Below are 13,760 nucleotides of genomic sequence, written 5' to 3' on the forward strand. Positions count from 1 at the left end.
ATCTTTAGCAAATATGTAGATATAAAATCAAAAACAATAAGGCTATTTCAAGATAGCCAAAAATATCTCAAATCACACGCATAAATCAGAAGCTAAGGATGATGTTACCAATCAAAACATCCACTTGACAAATAAAAATTCAGTTTCACAAGTACCACGATAGGTTTCTTCTTGCATAATATGAAGTCTAAAAAAAAGACAAATAGTAAGCAGTAATTCAACGAAACAGTGTCTAGCTAGGTGCTACTCTTTTTCTACTCAAAAGCCCACTGGTTCTCCCTGCGGATCTCAGCCTCCTCCTCGGGTGTGAAGTCATTCTTGATGTTGAAAGTCTTACGGATCTCCTCCGGAGTCTTCCCCTTGATCATATCTGCAACAGTCTGGCAAGTAAGGTCGAGCAATCCCTTGATGTTGAGGTAGTTTGCAGCCAGGATGAGGTCGAAGAGGGTGTTCTGGTCGACCTTGATGAACTCAGCGTCAAAGCTCTTGAGGTCCTCGGCGGAGGCGGCGACTGCAGTAGAGGTGGAGGAGCTGGCGTCGACGGCGGCGCCAGAGTTGGCCGGTTTGGGGCTGGCCTGGACATGCTTCTTGCAATACTCAATGACCTTGGAGAGGATCTTGGAGTCGACGTTGGGAAGCGGGATGCCATTGTCGGCGCAGTCGTCCTCGATCATGTGGCGGATGGTCTGCGACTCCATGGCGACCGCCTCCTCGACCTGAAATTCCTCACCGTCCGAGCTCTTGAGCGTGATCATCTTCTTCTCGCCTTCCTCGGCCGCCATCGATCGGACGATTGGGAGGCCAAACGAAACCCTAGCAACAAGACGCGGCGGCGGAAGAGCTAACGAAAGACACAGGAGCTTCTTTGCGTACGTGTTGGGCCAGGGTGGGGAACCGGGGATATTTATTGGGGCCGGGAGACGTGCCTAGGGTGGACTCGGGGTCGTGCTCGTTTCGTATTCATCTTCGCCAGGAGGAGACGACTCGAGTAGGGACCGACCACCTCTAGTAGTTTCCGTTTCCATCTTCGCTAGGGCGAGTAGATCGCGGAGTCAGCCCGTCGGACGGAGCTGCGTGGTCACGGCCAAGTGCCGCCGCGCGTCATATCTGGAGCCATCGCGGATGCCCGCTCCGTCGCCGGGTGTGGAGGAGCACAGGCAGTCCGCGGCAGCCGCACGAGGAGGACCACGGGAGTGTCTGCGGTGTCCGTGCATGGACGTTCGCTCGGCTAGACGCTTGAATCCCTCGTCGGCCGTGAGTGCCTCTTCTCGCTCCCGTCTCTCAGGTCAATTTAGTGTTGCTGGCTTGCTTGCTGCTGCTTTAATCAATCAATTTTTGGTCAACCAATTAATTTTGATTTGTGTCTTCTTCAGGGTACATTATTACAGATTTTCCCATGGCTTCAGAGAACTAAATTTTCCATCTCACCAGAATTTCGCCATTTCAACTAAATTTGCCATGTTTCTATTTAGTTTTGCTGCTGCTGCAATCAGTCGGCCAATCAATCATTTTTTATCTGCTATGCTTGTGTCTTCTTCACGGTACATACATTTCCTAATTTGGCATGTTTTCAAAGAACTAAATTTACCTTCTCACCTAAATTTGCCTTGTCAACTAGATTCAACATGTGTTTTGGAGAACTAGATCCTTCGAAAAAAACTCTTAAATTATCCATGTAATTATTACAGGTTCCCAAAGTTGTCATGTTTCACGACAAAATGTGAAAAAAAAACAGAATGATGTGCGGAGATCATTATAATCATGTTTTACTACCCATGGCAAACTTAGAAGTATTTCTAAATTTTCACATGGCAAATTCATAACATTTTTTGTCTCCCACACATGGAAAATTTACATCTTTTTGCCACACTCCCATGGCAACCTTTAGGATTTTTTTTCTCACTTAACCATGGCAAATTTACTTTATGGGTCATGGCAAATTTGCTTTCTGAAACATTGCAAATTTACTTTATGGACCATGGCAAATATTTTAACTTCATAGTTACCATTGTAGTAGACAAATGATTGCCCTCATGTTTCGTAAAAAAATTCTGTCGGGATTATTAAGCAATTCTATGTATTTGACGTATCATCCACTCATGATGATTTGTCACGGGAACTTAGGTTTTGACCATGCCAAATTTATTTTTGTTACAATGGAAAATTTTATATTTTGGACCATGAAAAATTTATTTTTTGTAGCATGGCTTTTTACTTGGTGGACCATGGTTAATAATTTGCCATGGCAAAAAAAGTTGTGCATAGCAAAAAATGGAACATGTTATATATGTTACCATGGCAAAAAAGTGTGGAACATGGAAAATTTGTTTCACAAACCATGGAAAGTTTCTTTTTTATCACGACAAAAATTTATTTTGGCCATGGAAATTTATTTTTGTTACCATGATTTTTTTATATATATTTGGACCACAGCAAATTTACTTTTTGTACTATGGCTTTGTACTTGGTGGACCATGGTGAATACATTTTAGAACATGGCCATATATCTTTTTGAAACATGGGAAATTTGTTTCACACATCATGGCAAATTTCTTTTTATTATCATGGAAAATTTGACCATCGTAATTTTACTGTATGTAGCATCACAGTCTTAGTATTTAGACCATGTCAATTATATTAATTAGACTAGATAACAGCGGCAAATTACCCATCGAAAACTTTTTCATGTTTTAGCCATGGGCAAACTTAAGTTTTATACAACATTCCAAGATTGTTCTAATGGAAAATGACATTTTTCCATTGTCAATGGCAAATTTATTGTTATTTAGATCATGCATTTCTTTATTTTAGACTGCCATGGCAATCTCTTTTTTCTTTTGAAATTAGCACATAAAATTTTATTGTGCAAAATCTATAAGTTTTGTCTCATAAAAAAAACGGCGAGGCTCCGGCGATGCTCTCACGGCCGCCGTCGAGCTCCTCCAGTTCTCTGGCAATGCTTCGGCCTTCCGCCTACTCCGGCGACACTTCGGTGGCCGCTACCCAGCTCCTCCGCCTGCTCCGTCGATACTCCGGCTGTCCGCCTACTCCGGTGACAGTCCAGTGGTCGCCGCCGAGCTCCCCAGCCTGCTCCGTCCATGCTCCGGCCGTCCGCTGCCGAGCTCCTCCGCCTGTTCTGGCATTGACCGGTTTATAGTTTTAATATACGGGGACTTGCCAAACGGCTCAAAAACTGCAGATTTAATGTATGTAGGGGATAATATATGGGGACCTATAATATTTTGTAGGCATCAGCCGTTTTACGGGATCTATATGGTGCGTTTTACGGGATCTATACTGTAAATTCAGAGGTTTGACCGCTTATAGCGTATCCTCTAGAGATGCTCTAACTTGGATAGACGGTCATATTTTGCTACTACGGGAAAGACCTCGTGTATTCCTTTAGGAGTATGCTTTGGAAGAACCGAATAATTAATGGTGGAAACGTGAAGTCGTATACTAAGCTTTTCCAAATAGAAGTTGGTTTAACATTGTGCCATTAAAATATGATGAAGAGACACCGCTGAGACAAACTTATTTCTTCTATCACCGGTTCACCATAAGAGCATGCAGCATAAAAGACACGCATATACGTGATACCTAATGGGCGCATGTACTATCATGAGAGGGATCATGTCTATCTATTCGACAGTGACGGCCATCTTCATGCCTTGCTCGCAATGACGCATAACGCTGCAGAGGAAGAAGGCTTTGCCGCCGGCGAGTTGGATGTGGTCGTTGCCAGAGTCGTGGAACTTCGACGGGCCGACGACCAAGCACGAGTTGTAGTCGCGTTCTTCCACTTGGACCAGGTTGTGCATCGCTGATTCGTACTTGAACACTACATGCATGAGTTAAATATATTAAATTAGAGATCAGAAAATATATCTATATACTTCCTCTGTTTTTATTTACTCCGCGTATTAACTTTGGTCAAAGTCAAATTTTATAATTTTTGACAAAGTTTATAGACAAAAATATTAACATATACAATAACAAATCAACATCATTAAATTCATTATCAAATGTACTTTCACATCATATAGATTTGTAATGATAAATATTTATATTTTTTTCTATAAACTTGATCAAACTTTTAGAAAGTTTGACTTTAGTCAACTCTAATATGCAGAGTAAATAAAAACGGAGGAGTCCAATACATCTTGCTATTTAGAGTTCTCACCGAGCACGTCACCAGACTTGAAGCGCTTTCCGTTCTCCCAGCCGGAGATACCAATGGTCCACCCCTTGTCGTCGACGATCCACTCCTTGCCATGGACGAGGGTGGTTGTGCAGCAAACAGCCAGAAGCAGCACCAGAAGGGTGGCTACGATGGTTCCCTGTGCCATCGAGGATGTTGCTTGACTTCTTGACACTACAGAAGATCACAAGAACAGCAAATTGGAACACTAGTCGATTCCTCAAATGATGGCTTGGGTTCGATTCCTCAAGTGATGGCTTACTATCACATTTGTCAATTTATCTCATTTAAAGGGAGATTTTCAATTATTTGAGCAAAATAATGTGCTCAAATAAGTGAAAATCTTCTTTTAAATGAGACAAATCAACAAATGTGATAGTATATGAAACATTAATCGGTAAACTACCAAATCCTCCAACATGTATACTCGGATATAGTATTAATTAAAATGATTGTGGATGCATTTATTTTCCTTCTTTCAAGATTTGGCGATATTTTTTCCTAATGCATTAGTTGTACTTACTCCTATATAAGATATTCAGACGGCTGACATTTAGCAAAATCTTAGTCACCTGCATTATCATTGGATATTTATGCATCTAGATTCAGAAGTTATCCAGGCGGGCTGCCTTTTGTTGTCCCCGTGCTTATTGTTGGATCCACGGGAGCGAGCCAGGTTATGCGCTTTTCTTTCTTTCTGTTCACTGGACTGTGTGACTGGTCACACGCTTTTTTACCGCGTCTCAGCTTTTGTTATTTCAGCGCGACGTTTTTCGTGTCATGGCCCGTTTCTATTTTCCTTTTTAGTCCAAATACGACTAATGTATGATCCATGTTTTTCTTTTCTTTTCTTTATTTTTTTGTAGTTATACTTTTTTTGCAGGGTGAAAGGGAGTTTTATTCCTAAATTATAGGGTTACAATCCCGAGCCAACTGTTCCACACAACACGCAGGACTCGAATTCAACCATACCGCAGTATAACACTCGGTATGGCTATAAAGTGCCAAGAGATGTGCTACCCTATTATGCTCTCTACCAATTTTACGAGGAACAAACTCCCTAACATCCAAGTTAGCTTTAATCTCAGCGTCAAGATGACCGTAGGCTGATTTGGATAGTGTGTCACCGGTAAGAGTTACCAATGCATTTGAAGAATCCGATTGGACCATCACCGGCTTATATGAATGTTGGATGGCCAAAGCCATGCCTTGCATGATTGCATGCATTTCTGCTTCAAGGGTGTCATTATAATGAAAGATGTACCAGTAGTAGAAAAAGGGTCAAATGTGAAGCATATTAGTGCCGGTTTGATTTTGAGCCGGCACTAATGTGTCCATCAGTGCCGGTTGATGAGGACATAGAACTGGGGTAGGGTAATAGGCCTGACCTATACCTCCTACCTAAGGTCCTTGTCCTAGAAGCAAAGAGGTTCAAGAGTAAATAGAGGGGACCCAACAAAGGTGTCGAGTGTAATCCACTCGACCTACCATTCACTCGGAGACCCCCCTTTGTTTATGTCACTCGACCACTAAACCACTCCTAAAGCCACTCCGCGCAGCAACGGTCGGGCATTTACTCTTAGACTTAATAGTCATTTATATTACTTTACTACAGACGTTACCTGTAACGCTCCTGCTTTATGAACATTGAACTCCTTGTAACGTGGGCTGGCCGGGGTCCTGGCGCACTCTATATAAGCCACCCCCCTCCACTGGCACAAGGGTTCGCACCCCCTGTAACACACACGCATATAATCCAGTCGACCGCCTCCGGGCTCCGAGACGTAGGGCTGTTACTTCCTCCGAGAAGGGCCTGAACTCGTAAAACTCGTGCATACAACTTCTCCATAGCTAGGACCTTGCCTTTACATCCCAACCCCCCATCTACTGTCAGACTTAGAACCACGACAGTTGGTGCCCATCGTGGGGCAGGTGTTTTAGCGACTTGTTGGAGAAGTTGCAATTTTTCCGATCCCCATCAGCATGGTTTCAGGCGGAGGATTAACCGAGGGCCGCGAGATCCGTCTCGGCGCGCTCGTGTTCGTCGCAGACGACTCCGCTTGGCTCCAAGAGGCTCCACTCGACGTCGAGGCGCTCCCCGTCCGCGGGGCAACGCACTTTCGCGCGTGCGTCCGCGGCGTCCTCCTGCGGCAGCCGTCGACCCAGTATCGGTCGGCTCATGTGGCGTCTTCACTCCCTGCAGCCCGCCGGCACAAGCGTTCCGGTCGGTCGAGGCTCCAGCGGTGGGTGAGGCACGCGGTGGCTTGCCAGTCGGCCACCCCTCAAGTCGCGGCAATCGAGCCCGACGAAACTCTCTACGGCCTGTTCGACTGGCTCCGTTGAGACCGCATCCGAGTGCGACAGCAGTGACCCTACGACGGAAGTCCTAATGGTCAACGGACCGCGCAGTCCTCCTGGCTTCCCCCGCGTCGACGGTGGTGATGGCGGAAGCGATCCGTCGCGTGCCCACGAGGAGTACCGCCCCGAGCCCCTCTCTTCGCAGCAGAGGGAAGAGCTTCGCCGCCATAACATGGATGCACTTCACACTCCTATCGTTGGAGAAACCCCCGAGGCCCGGGCCTTGGAGGAGGTGCGCCTGGCCAACTTGGCTGAGCGCACTCGACTGGAGAATCTCCAGCACGCACTCGACGAGTGTGCTTGGCAGCGAGTTCCTGAATCCAGTCGACGTCAACTCTTTCCGCCTCCAACCCAGGTATATCGAACTGCGATCCAGAATCTCACAGCTGCTCCCCGAATAGCTGGTAGGGGTTTGATGCAGATCCAGGCTTTGCTCCGGGTGGCGGGGGAGCAGAACACAGTTGTGTCACAGTCTCGGAATAGGATTCATAGTAGGTCTGTGATGGCAGATACAGTTCAGTCGGCTCACAGCCCGAGATCGCCTCCAAGGCGTGAGGGACGTGGAGATCGACAGGATCAGTACAGGAACCGTGAGCAGTACGATCGTCGTCGAGTACCCACGCCTCCCCCAAGGAGTGGGTCATACGCGCCTTGGCAACACGATGACAGACGCCCTCACAGTGGTGGGCGAAGGATTCCAGTCGACCCCCGGGAGCCGGGTTTTGACGCGAGATCCATTCTCGTTCAAGGTCTGGTTGACAGGAACAGAGCACACAGAGATGGCCATGATAGAGATTACCCGACCGGCAGCAGGGTGCATGTTTCAGGTCCCGAGTGTTTCAGCAGAGCCATCAGAGCAGCAATGATTCCTCCCAACTTCAGGTTGGCGACTGGAGTCAGCAAGTTCACTGGTGAATCCAAGCCTGACACTTGGCTTGAGGACTACCGAGTGGCTGTGCAGATTGGTGGTGGTAATGATGAAGTGGCCATGAAGCACCTTCCTCTGATGTTAGAGGGCTCGGCCAGAGCGTGGTTGAATCAGCTAGCACCTGGCAGTATTTATAGCTGGGAAGAGCTTGCCCGAGTATTTGTCAGAACATTTGAAGGTACATGCAAACGGCCAGCAGGGCTGACAGAGCTACAGTCTTGTGTGCAGAAGTCGAATGAAACTTTGAGAGATTATATCCAGAGATGGATCACGTTGCACCACACGGTGGAGAATGTGTCTGATCACCAAGCAGTTTGTGCCTTCAAGGAAGGCGTCAAGTATCGGGAATTGAATCTGAAGTTCGGTCGGACCGGAGATATGTCTCTGAGTCGAATGATGCAAATTGCCACCAAGTATGCTAATGGTGAAGAGGAGGATCGGCTCCGGAGTGGCAAGCACAAAACAGTCGCCCACGAAACCGGGGGAGGGAACTCCAGTCGGAAGCAGAAGCGCAAAGCCGAGCCAGCTGCTCCCGGAGAAGCCTTAGCCGTGACTCAAGGAAAGTTCAAGGGGAACCCAAAGGGCCATGGAACCCCAAGAAGGTAAAAGATCAAGATGGAAATGATGTATTGGATTTACCGTGCCACATTCACACCAAAAAAGATGAGGAGGGTAATCTCATTTACCCGAAGCATACCACTCGACAATGTCGTCTCCTAATCCAGCAATTCCGAGAGAAACAACCCAAAGAGAAGGAGAAAGAATCGGACATGGTTGAGGATAAGGAAGAGGACGATGATGGTTACCCCCACGTCAATTCAACTCTGATGATTTTTGCTGATGTTGAGAGCAAAAGTCGACTGAAAGTCATCAACAGAGAAGTGAACATGGTCGCCCTAGCGACGCCCAGTTATTTGAAGTGGTCTTAGACTGCCATTACATTCGACCAGTCTGATCACCCAACACACATCGCCACCCCTGGGAGGCAAGCGTTGGTGGTCGACCCAGTTGTCGAAGGCACTCGGTTGACTAAGGTTCTGATGGATGGTGGCAGCGGCCTGAATATACTGTATGTAGAGACCTTGAAAGGAATTGGCATTCTGATGTCTAGACTCAGTGAAAGCCATATGATTTTCCATGGAGTTATTCCTGGCAAGAAGGCTGAATCACTCGGCTAGATCGCCCTTGATGTGGTTTTCGGTGATTCCAAGAATTACCGCAAAGAAAAGTTGACGTTTGAAGTTGTCGATTTCCAGATTGCTTATCACGCTATCCTGGGCAGGCCGGCTTATGCACGTTTTATGGCCCGACCATGCTACGTGTACCTCAAATTGAAGATGCCTAGTCCCAAAGGAGTGATCACTATCACTGGCAATCGGAAGAAGGCGGAAGAGTGCTTTCAGAAGGGCTCAAAGATCGCCGATGCACAAATGGCAATAGTGGAATTGCAAGAGTATCAAAAGAACGCAGATCTGAGTGATTTGTTGCGAGCAAAGAAGCCTGCCACGGATTCAACATTTCAGTCTTCTGGTGAAACGAAGCCGATTCATATTCACCCGACCGATCCCAATGAAGGAAATATGCCCTAGAGGCAATAATAAAGTTATTATTTATTTCCTTATATCATGATAAATGTTTATTATTCAAGCTAGAATTGTATTAACCGGAAACATAATACATGTGTGAATACATAGACAAACAGAGTGTCGCTAGTATGCCTCTACTTGACTAGCTCGTTAATCAAAGATGGTTATGTTTCCTAGGCATAGACATGAGTTGTCATTTGATTAACGAGATCACCTCATTAGGAGAATGACGTGATTGACTTGACCCATTCCGTTAGCTTAGCACCCGATCGTTTAGTATGTTGCTATTGCTTTCTTCATGACTTATACATGTTCCTCTGACTATGAGATTATGCAACTCCCGTTTACCGGAGGAACACTTTGTGTGCTACCAAACGTCACAACGTAAATGGGTGATTATAAAGGTGCTCTACAGGTGTCTCCAAAGGTACTTGTTGGGTTGGCGTATTTCGAGATTAGGATTTGTCACTCCGATTGTCGGAGAGGTATCTCTGGGCCCACTCGGTAATGCACATCACTATAAGCCTTGCAAGCATTGTGACTAATGAGTTAGTTGCGAGATGATGTGTTACGGAATGAGTAAAGAGACTTGCCGGTAACGAGATTGAACTAGGTATCGAGATACCGACGATCAAATCTCGGGCAAGTAACATACCGGTGAAAAAGGGAACAACGTATGTTGTTATGCGGTCTGACCGATAAAGATCTTCGTAGAATATGTGGGAGCCAATATGGGCATCCAGGTCCCGCTATTGGTTATTGACCGGAGACGTGTCTCGGTCATGTCTACATAGTTCTCGAACCCGTAGGGTCCGCACGCTTAACGTTACGATGACAGTTTTATTGAGTTTTGATGTACCGAAGGAGTTCAGAGTCCCGGATGAGATCGGGGATATGACGAGGAGTCTCGAAATGGTCGAGACGTAAATATCGATATATTGGACGACTATATTCGGACTTCGGAAAGGTTCCGAGTGATTCGGGTATTTTTCGGAGTACCGGAGAGTTACGGGAATACGTATTGGGCCTTATTGGGCCATACGGGAAAGAAGGAAAAGGGCCTCAAGGGTGGCCGCAGCCCTCCCCTTGGTCTGGTCCGAATTGGACTAGGGAAGGGGGGCGCCCCCTTCCTTCCTTCTCTTTTTCCCTTCCTCTTTTCCTATTCCATATGGGAGGTGGAATCCTACTAGGACTAGGGACTCCTAGTAGGACTCCACACTTGGTGCGCCCCCTCCTAGGGCCGGCCTCCTCCTCCCTTGCTCCTTTATATACGGGGGCAGGGGGGCACCCCAGAGACACAACAATTGATCCTTCAGATCTCTTAGCCGTGTGCGGTGCCCCCCTCCACCATATTACACCTCGATAATACCGTTGCAGAGCTTAGGCGAAGCCCTGCGTCGGTGGAACATCATCATCGTCACCACGCCGTCGTGTTGACGGAACTCTTCCTCAACACTCGGCTGGATTGGAGTTCGAGGGACGTCATCGAGCTGAACGTGTGTAGAACTCAGAGGTGCCGTACGTTCGGTACTTGATCGGTCGGATCGTGAAGACCTACGACTACATCAACCGCGTTGTGATAACGCTTCCGCTGTCGGTCTACGAGGGTACGTGGACAACACTCTCCCCTCTCGTTGCTATGCATCACCATGATCTTGCGTGTGCGTAGGAATTTTTTGAAATTACTACGTTCCCCAACAGTGGCATCCGAGCCTGGTTTTATGCGTTGATGCTATGCACGAGTAGAACACAAGTGAGTTGTGGGCGATATAAGTCATACTGCTTACCAGCATGTCATACTTTAGTTCAGCGGTATTATGAGATGAAGCGGCCCGGACCGACATTACGCGTACGCTTACGCGAGACTGGTTTCACCGTTCGGAGCACTCGTTGCTTAAAGGTGACTGGCGGGTGTCTGTCTCTCTCACTTTAGTTGAACCGAGTGTGGCTATGCCCGGTCCTTGCGAAGGTTAAAACAGCACCAACTTGACAAACTATCATTGTGGTTTTGATGCGTAGGTAAGAACGGTTCTTGCTAAGCCCGTAGCAGCCACGTAAAACTTGCAACAACAAAGTAGAGGACGTCTAACTTGTTTTTGCAGGGCATGTTGTGATGTGATATGGTCAAGACATGATGTGATATAATGTGTTCTATGAGATGATCATGTTTTGTAACCGAGTTATCGGCAACTGGCAGGAGCCATATGGTTGTCACTTTATTGTATGAGATGCAATCGCCATGTAATAGTTTTACTTTATCACTAAGCGGTAGCGATAGTCCTAAAAGCAATAAGTTGGCGAGACGACAACGATGCTACGATGGAGATCAAGGTGTCGCGCCGGTGACGATGCTGATCATGACGGTGCTTCGGAGATGGAGATCACAAGCACAGTGCTTCGGAGATGGAGATCACAAGCACAAGATGATGATGGCCATATCATATCACTTATATTGATTGCATGTGATGTTAATCCTTTATGCATCTTATCTTGCTTTGATTGACGGTAGCATTATAAGATGATCTCTCACTAAAATTTCAAGATAAAAGTGTTCTCCCTGAGTATGCACCGTTGCAAAAGTTCTTCGTGCTGAGACACCACGTGTTAATTGGGTGTGATAGGCTCTACGTTCAAATACAACGGGTGCAAAACAGTTGCACACGCGGAATACTCAGGTTAAACTTGACGAGCCTAGCATATACAGATATGGCCTCGGAACACAGAGACCGAAAAGTCGAGCGTGAATCATATAGTAGATATGATCAACATAGTGATGTTCACCATTGAAACTACTCCATCTCACGTGTTAATCGGACATGGTTTAGTTGCTTTGGATCACGTTATCACTTAGATGATTAGAGGGATGTCTATCTAAGTAGGAGTTCTTAAGTAATATGATTAATTGAACTTAAATTTATCATGAACTTAGTCCTGATATTTTTTTTGCAAATTATGTTGTAGATCAATAGCTCGCGTTGTTGCTTCCCTGTGTTTATTTTTGATATGTTCCTAGAGAAAAATTATGTTGAAAGATGTTAGTAGCAAAGATGCGGATTGGATCCGTGATCTGAGGATTATCCTCATTGCTGCACAGAAAAATTATGTCCTTGATGCACCGCTAGGTGACAGACCTATGGCAGGAGCAGATGCAGACGTTATGAACGTTTGGCTAGCTCAATATGATGACTACTTGATAGTTTAGTGCACCATGCTTAACGGCTTAGAATCGGGACTTCAAAGACGTTTTGAACGTCATGGACCATATGAGATGTTCCAGGAGTTGAAGTTAATATTTCAAGCAAATACCCGAGTTGAGAGATATGAAGTCTCCAACAAGTTCTATAGCTAAAAGATGAAGGAGAATCGCTCAACTAGTGAGCATGTGCTCAGATTGTCTGGGTACTACAATCTCTTGAATCAAGTGGGAGTTAATCTTCCAGATAAAATAGTGATTGACAGAATTCTCTAGTCACCATCACCAAGTTAGTAGAACTTCGTGATGAACTATAGTATGCAAGGGATGACGAAAGTAATTCCCGAGCTCTTCGTGATGCTGAAATCGACGAAGGTAGAAATCAAGAAAAACATCAAGTGTTGATGGTTGGCGAGACCACTAGTTTCAAGAAAAGGGCAAAGGGAAGAAGGGGAACTTCAAGAAGAACGGCAAGCAAGTTGCTGCTCAAGTGAAGAAGCCTAAGTCTGGTCCTAAGCCTGAGACTAAGTGCTTCTACTGCAAAGGGACTGGTCACTGGAAGCGGAACTACCCCAACTATTTGGTGGATAAGAAGGATGGCAAAGTGAACAAAGGTATATTGATATACAGATTATTGATGTGTACTTTACTAGTGTTTATAGCAACCCCTCGGTAATTGATACTGGTTCAGTTGCTAAGAGTAGTAACTCGAAACGGGAGTTGCAGAATAAACAGAGACTAGTAAAAGTGAACAAAGGTATATTTGATATACAGATTATTGATGTGTACTTTACTAATGTTTATAGCAACCCCTCGGTAATTGATACTGATTCAGTTGCTAAAGAGTAGTAACTCGAAAACGGGAGTCGCAGAATAAACAGAGACTAGTAAAAGGCGAGGTGACGATGTGTGTTGGAAGTAGTTCCAAGATTGATATGATCATCATCACACACCCCCTATACTTTCGGGATTAGTGTTGAAACTAAATAAGTGTTATTTGGTGTTTGCGTTGAGCAGGAATATGATTTGATCATGTTTATTGCAATACGGTTATTCATTTAAGTTAGAGAACAATTGTTGTTCTGTTTACATGAATAAAACCTTCTATGGTCATACACACCAACGAAAATGGTTTGTTGGATCTCGATCGTAGTGATACACATATTCATAATATTGAAGCCAAAAGATGCAAAGTTAATAATGATAGTGCAACTTATTTGTGGCACTGCCGTTTAGGTCATATTGGTGTAAAGCGCATGAAGAAACTCCATACTGATGGGATTTTGGAATCACTTGATGCTTGCGAACCGTGCCTCATGGGCAAGATGACTAAAACGCCGTTCTCCGGAACTATGGAGAGAGCAACAGATTTGTTGGAAATCATACATACAGATGTATGTGGTCCGATGAATATTGAGGCTCGTAGCAGGTATCATTATTTTCTGACCTTCACAGATGATTTGAGCAGATATGGGTATATCTACTTAATGAAAC

At 45.4% G+C, this 13,760-nt stretch overlaps 2 protein-coding genes across 2 annotated transcripts; both read right to left on the reverse strand.

Moving 5' to 3' along the window:
* Positions 1–152: 152 nt before the first annotated feature.
* Positions 153–887, reverse strand: LOC123125912 (SKP1-like protein 1). The gene has a single exon (XM_044546353.1). The coding sequence runs from the start codon at positions 780–782 to the stop codon at positions 255–257; it is 528 nt and encodes a 175-aa protein (XP_044402288.1). The 5' UTR covers positions 783–887; the 3' UTR covers positions 153–254.
* Positions 888–3,612: 2,725 nt separating this feature from the next.
* LOC123125913 (basic blue protein-like) lies at positions 3,613–4,349 on the reverse strand. Its single transcript, XM_044546354.1, has 2 exons — positions 4,184–4,349; positions 3,613–3,841 (listed from the first exon to the last, which is right to left on the reverse strand). The coding sequence occupies exons 1-2, from the start codon at positions 4,347–4,349 to the stop codon at positions 3,642–3,644; spliced, it is 366 nt and encodes a 121-aa protein (XP_044402289.1). The 3' UTR covers positions 3,613–3,641.
* Positions 4,350–13,760: the final 9,411 nt, after the last annotated feature.

The sequence above is a fragment of the Triticum aestivum genome, chromosome 5D (genome assembly GCF_018294505.1).
Source record: "Triticum aestivum cultivar Chinese Spring chromosome 5D, IWGSC CS RefSeq v2.1, whole genome shotgun sequence".
NCBI classification, from domain to species: domain Eukaryota; kingdom Viridiplantae; phylum Streptophyta; class Magnoliopsida; order Poales; family Poaceae; genus Triticum; species Triticum aestivum.